The 6,337-nt window shown below is 57.6% G+C and overlaps 1 protein-coding gene across 3 annotated transcripts in view; it reads left to right on the top strand.

The window, feature by feature from the left end:
• Positions 1-497: 497 nt before the first annotated feature.
• Positions 498-6,337, top strand: part of Pitpnc1 (phosphatidylinositol transfer protein cytoplasmic 1) — a 203,368-nt gene continuing 197,528 nt past the window's right edge. The window contains exon 1 of one of the 3 annotated variants that reach the window (XM_048366940.1): positions 498-1,174. In XM_048366940.1, coding sequence (XP_048222897.1) covers positions 1,127-1,174 — 48 coding nt within the window. In that variant the 5' untranslated portion in view covers positions 498-1,126. Of the gene's footprint in view, positions 1,175-4,945; positions 5,823-6,337 lie in introns of those variants that run through there. The other 2 variants (XM_048366943.1, XM_048366942.1) reach the window with 2 other exon arrangements.

Here is a 6,337-nt window from a genome sequence, read left to right as displayed (position 1 = left end):
GGCCCCCCGCCCCCCAAAGGCCAAGGGACATTTGAGCATCTTGGAAAGGGAAAGCTTCCCGAAGGGTAAGGGGGGGGGGGGTCCTCCCCGGCGCCCGCAGGCCGGCCGCCCGGCCCACCCGGCCCGCAGCTCCGGAGAGCCTCGCCGCGGTGTTTAAATCCGGCACCTTCTCCGCCGCGTCCCCATTGGCCGGCCGGGGCCGCCCTCCCCGCCGCGGCCGCAGCTGATGTCAGCCGGGCGGCGCTCGCCTCGCCCGCGCCCACCTCCCGGCCCGGAGCCCCGCGGCTCGGCGCCGACTCCCAGCCCCGGCGAGGCGGCCGCACACGCGCGGGCGGCGGCTCCGGGGGCCCGGGGAGGGGGACGCGCCCCGCGCCCGCGCCGAGCCCCGCCTGGCCCCCCGCGCGGCCCGGCTCGGAAGCGCCCGGGGCCCCTGGGCCGGGCGGCGGCGAGCGGCCTGGGCGGCTGCCCCTGGGCTGGCGTACTCGAGCCCCCGGAGGCTCCGGGACTCGCCTGCAGAAAAACAAAAAGCCGCGCAGGAAATCCAGTTCCCGGGCCCGGGCGAGGGGCCGGGCCGGCCTTTGTCTGGGAAGTCGGCGTCCCCGGCCCCGCTGCGGACGCGATCCGGGGGCTCGGGGACCCGGGGACCCGCCGGGGAGGAGGCAGGGGCGGCCGCCCGGCCGCGCGCCGCTCCCCGAGGCGCGCGAGCGGAGACTCCGTGCGTTTGTTTTCATTTGTGGAATTCTCTCCCCTCCCTCCCTCTCCCCCCTCCGCCCGCTCCCCCTCCGCCCGCCCTCCCTCCCTCCCTCCCTCCCTCCCTCCCCTCCTCCCCTCCCTCGCCCGCTACCGGGCATGTCCTGATCTGCGGCCGCGCCTACCGCCGCGGGTCTCCCTCCTTCTCCGGCTGACTTTGCAACCCCTCGGCTCCCGGGAGCATCGGCCCCGGGCCAGGAAGGAGACCAGGGGGGAGCCTCGAACACCCGGACTCGAAGCTTGACATGGTCTCGTGCGGGCCGAGGGAAGCGAGGAGCTGAGCGCCGGGCTCGGGCTCGGAGCGCCCTGCGGTGCCGGTGCGGTGCGGTGCGGGGGTCCCCCGGGCGCCCGCCGCGGGGTCGGGTTCGGCCGCACCATGCTGCTGAAGGAGTACCGGATCTGCATGCCGCTCACCGTGGACGAGGTAGGCGCCGCGCCGGGCCTCGCCCGCTCCCGGGGCGCCCCGGGATCGCCGCGGTGGGAGGGGGGGGCGGGAAAACCTGGGGTGCGCGCCCGAGTGTGTGTGTGTGTGTGTGTGTGTGTGCGTGCGTGTGCGCGGCGGGGTCCCGGCTGCCCCAGCCTGGAGGCTCGGTGTCCGCGGTTTCCCGGGGTCCCCCCGGCAGCCGAGGGAACATTGGGTGGGGCGATGGGACTCCAGGTGGGCTCTCGTGGGGGGGGGGTGTGCATCCAGAATCCAATGTTGGGGGGAAGCACCGTGCGCCCCAACGACCCGAGGCGCCCCCTCCCTCCCATGGAGGAGACAGACAGAGCGAACCCCAGCGCCCCGGCGCGCGCAAAAGCCGGGGTGCAGGGTGCCCCGTCCCGGCCGCGGGCCTGGCCTCTCCGCCGCGTCCTCGGCGGGAAGGTCGGCCCCCGGGGAGGCCCCGAGCCCCGAGGGGAGCCCCCGCCGGAGCCCCGCGGGGTGCGTGCATGCGCGCGCAGGGGGCTCCGTCTGGGCCCCCGGCATCTCCCGGCCGCCGCTACTCCGGGCGCCGCTCCCGCCACGCCCGCGCACCGGTGCAGCCTGGCCCACCCGCCGGCTGCCGCTGCCGCTCGCCCGGTTCGGAAACTTTCTGCGGGTCTCGTTTGTTCGGCGGCGGGGAGCCCGGGGCGGGCGCGGCCACCGGGGGGCGCCCCAGCTCGCAGTGCCCGGACCGGGGGGCCTCGGCCCGCGGCCGGCCGCTGCGGGGACCCGGGGGGGGTGTCCCCCGCGCGGGGATGGGGGGGCCCTGCACCCGCGACCCGAGCTGCCTCCGCGGGGTTCTCCTGGCCCAGCTTCCCCTCTCCATTTTTTTTTTTGGGGGGGGGGGAGGTTCTATCTTCCCAACTGCTTAGTATTGGTTTATCGGGGTGCAGTCTGGGGCGGGAAGCCAATGGAGGCCACTGGGCACTCACGATCGCGCGTGTGGCTCGGAGCGGTCACGAATGAACCCCGACACGCGAACGGTGTAGGGAATCGGGAACACGTTGCCTGGGGGCGGTCAGACGCGCGGCCCGCCGGCCACCGGGGCGGGGGGGGGGCGCGGGGCGAGGGGCGAGGGGCGCGCGCCCGGGGTGGCCGACCTCCGGGGCCCATTCCCGTCCCGGGCCTGCCTAGATCCACTCGGGCTGGAGGTGACACAACCTGTCCCCGCCCGGGACCAGGGCTGCCGGGGAGAGAGAGAGAGAGAGGGACGGGGCGGCACCTGCCTGCCCCCCCCCCCCCCCGACTCCCAGCTTTGGAGTTTGCTGGCGTCGAGGGCAGAAGGGTGGAAGCCCTGGGGGGCAGAGATGGGCCATTCGGTTACCCGGATCTTCCTGCTCCCCCCCACCCCCACCCCTTTACTCCCGACCCCCTCCTTCCCGCACCTCTGGGCAGGACCAGGTCTACCTGGGGGGAGGTGCTGGGGGGGGGGGATGTCTAGATAAGAGTTTGCAATCTGAAGCTGCATGAAATTCACCATCACTGCCCCAATTCCAGTTCTAGAATCTTCTCTTTGGTCATTCACATTTCTTTATTCAGGTTGATTCTTTTCTTGGGCTTTCTTAAATGTTCAGAGTCATCTGTCTCTCTTCCTTCTCTCCCTCCTTTCCCCCTTTCTCTCCCCCCACCTCTCCCCCACTTCTTTCCCCTCCTCTTTCTCCCTCTCCATCTTTCGCTCCCCCCTAACTCAGAAGTAATGACATTTGAGTGGTCTAGGAGGTATAGGTGGAGGCCCTTTGTTAATTAAAGTCAGTGAAATCACCTTCCACCTGTAGGATGATGTGTAATTATAAATTATTTAATACATTTGGGCTAAAATAAACATGATTAAGTGCCTGTGAGGTCATATGCTGTTTTTTTTGTTTTTGTTTTTTTTTGCAATAGGGTAAATAGAAGTTTCAAGCTATTCAAATCCACCAGCCAGGTGGGTGCTGATGGCTCCTGCCTGTAATTCTAGCTACTCAGGAGGCTAAGAGCTGTGGATCATAATTTGAAGCCAGCCCAGAGAGGAAAGTCTGTGAGACTCACATCTTCAGTTAACCCACCAAAGAGCTGGAAGGAGAGTTGTGGCTCAAGCGATAGAGAGTTAGTTAGCATTGAGCAAAAAGCTCAGTGACAGCATTCAGGCGCCGGGTTCAAGCCCCAGGACCGGAAAGGGGAGAATTAAAATCCACCAAAGCAGATAATAGGCCTCATGTGCTAGCTCTTAGACCCCTAGAATCTGAACCAGTTGGAGATGCTCCCCCTTTCACCCCATCTCCACCCTACCTCTCTTGCACAGTATACTCTTCTGTCTGAATCCTCAAAACTGAGAAGCCATCTAACTGTTTGGGGGAGATGAAGTTCATGGAGAGACTTCAGATTCAACTCTGCATTCACTTTGGACCCATTTCAACCCTCTGGGAGCTTCTGGAACCTGTTTCTATTTAATGGCCACAGTTAATTAGTAGCAGAGTTTTTGCAAATGAAGCAAATGCCAGTGTTTGGGTACAGACAGTGTCCCTGGCCCTATCTGCTCTCCTCTCCCTCCCCCACCCCCTTTACTGGAGAGGAGCCTTAGGGGGCCTAGTGTGTTAGCCATATTTTGCAGGTGAGCATTTGGAGGTGCTGAAAGGTTAAGTAACAGGACCCAGGCCACATGATTAGTGACTGGGCTGTGTGTGTGTGTGTGTGTGTGTGTGTGTGTGTGTGTTAGGTCTGACAGTCATGATTTGTGTTTCCTGATTCAGCTTTTTGTTGTCAGTCCCCTTTAATCCAGGACAAAGAAAAATCCTTTGTAGAATACACATAAAAGTCAGAACTGTCAACTGCCATAAGAAATAGAGACCTTGGAATTGTTACAGAGTTCTACTGTTTCTTTAGTTGTGTTTTTAAAAATTATTTACCTCATTTTTTCTGTGTGGTAGTGGGATTCAAACCCAGTGCTTTTGGTTGCAAGAAGTCAAAGGCCTTTGATAGCAGATAGCGTTGCCTTCTGCTATTTCATGATTGATTGGTTGATTTGGAGCACTGTGATTTGGATTCAGGGCCTCTGACTTGTAACCTAGTACTCTATCATCAAGCCATGGCCCCATTCCCATAACATTTTTTGGGGGGGAGGTATAATATTGGGGCTTAAACTCAGGGCCTCATGCTCTTGCTTAGCTTTTTAGCCTTTTCTGTTTAAAATGGTGCTCTACTGCTTCAACCACACCTTTATTTCTGACTTTTGGGGGGATTAATTAGAAATAAGTTTCGGATTTGTCTTCCTTGGCTGGCTTGCACCTTGATCCTTAAATGTCTACCTCCTGAGTAGTTAGGATTACAGGTGGTACCCAGCTCCTCTATCTTTATTTTAACCTATAAATGTTCCATAGTTCGAGGGAAACTGAGTAAGTACTAAAGAAGATAAAGCTGAATTACATCTAGATCACGGTGATGGGGGTAGGGGTTGTTTAAAACATTGGTTCCATGGCTGGAGGTGTAGCTTAGTGGGTAGAAAACTTGTCTTCCAAGCTTGAGGCCTTGGGTTCAATTCCCAGCACAGGGGAAAAATAGCTTTAGAATGAATTATTGTTGTTGTTGTTAATTTTGCCAGTCTTGGGGCTTGGACTCAGGGCCTGAGCACTGTCCCTGGCTTTTTTTTGTTCAAGGCCAGCACTCTGCCATTTGAGCCACAGCACTACTTCTGGCTTTTTCTATATATGTGCAGAGTCATTGAACCCAGGGCTTTGTGCATGCTAGGCAAGCACTCTACAGCTAAGCCACATTCCCAGTTCCAGAATTAATTTTTTGAAGGCAACATTCAATGGATTCATTTTAATTTAAAAACTTCCTAGGACTCGTCTCTTATTTGTGTTAAATGTAGCTGCCTTTGAACTAAGTATGTTAGAAGCCTGTTGGAAAAAGTTTTGAATGGGAAAGATACTTGGAGGGTGGTGATGTCTCTGAAAAGAAATTTGCCGCACTCTTCAGTGCAAGCATTTAGGCTCCAGAACTTTAGACTTGGAAGAGCTGTTTATTAAGGAATAGTTTATAGTTGAGCCATTTCGTTTTATGGAGAACCCTTTTCTGTGGAAGGCTCAGTTCTTTTGGTCTGTTAGTCATCCCTCTTAGTCAAGGGCAGGGTCCATGTGGAGCCCAGGCCTCCTGCTTCCTGGTACAATGCTGTTGTACTGGAAGCTAGGAGGATCTACGACGTCTACGACGTCTCCTTCTTCTGGGATCCCTTGCTGGGAGAAAATGAAATGCCTCAGCCTTATGTGTGCAGCAGGTTTGCTGGTCAGCCTCCAGCTAAGGAGAGCTTTAGGGACTCTGACTTTGGGTCTACCTAGGGGGTATGGAAGATAGTCCCTGTTTGAATCTATTGGAAGCGTGACCTCAGAACTCAATATTAGCTTCGTGTGGTGGTACACGCCTGTAGTTCCAGCACTCAGGAAGCTGAAGCAAGAGGATTGTGAGTTGGAGGCCAGTGTGGGCTACATACGGAGACCCTGTTTTCAACTTCACTTCTCAACAGATGAGTACATCCTGCTAGGATCGAAGGCAAGAATCTCACTTTTCAATTGCCTTTAAAAAGCCATCCACCCCACGTGTAAACAGTTCCTCCTCTGACTGCATTAACGTGAATGTGAGTGCTTTCAGGGGTTTATTTGAGGTCTCTGAGGACTTGGTACACAAGGAAGGAAAATAGAAACACCCTCCCCGCCTTTAAGAAGAAAGAGAAAGGCAAAAGAAACCCCCCCCCCCCCCCCAATAGTTATTTTGTTCTTTCCCCTGGCAGAGAGCCAGTGTTGGAATCCCTTGAGTGTTGTCTTAAGGACATTTCTGAGAGCAGGATCTGGGGCTGGGGTGCTCCTACCCCAGGAGAGCCATGAATGGGGAGGCCCACATGCTCAGTAGCGCCTGTGTATTGTTAAGTTTCAACATGGCAAGCATGTCAGGGCAGACACTGGTGCAGGAAAGTGGGTTTGAAGTTCCATGTGGGTAGTCACTGTGCTCCTAGGAACTGATGCTCTTGGATAGGCTGATGAAGGCTTTTTGAATTAATCTCCTGCTTCTTCCCTAGGCTTCCTTAGAAAACATACTTTGGAAAACATTATCCTTTTCCAGAATGACCACTGCTCTTCTGACAGTTGAATTATT

Source organism: Perognathus longimembris, chromosome 17, assembly GCF_023159225.1.
Source record: "Perognathus longimembris pacificus isolate PPM17 chromosome 17, ASM2315922v1, whole genome shotgun sequence".
Taxonomy (NCBI): domain Eukaryota; kingdom Metazoa; phylum Chordata; class Mammalia; order Rodentia; family Heteromyidae; genus Perognathus; species Perognathus longimembris.
Note: the sequence above shows the minus strand (reverse complement) of the source record. Positions and strands in the feature narration are given on the sequence as shown.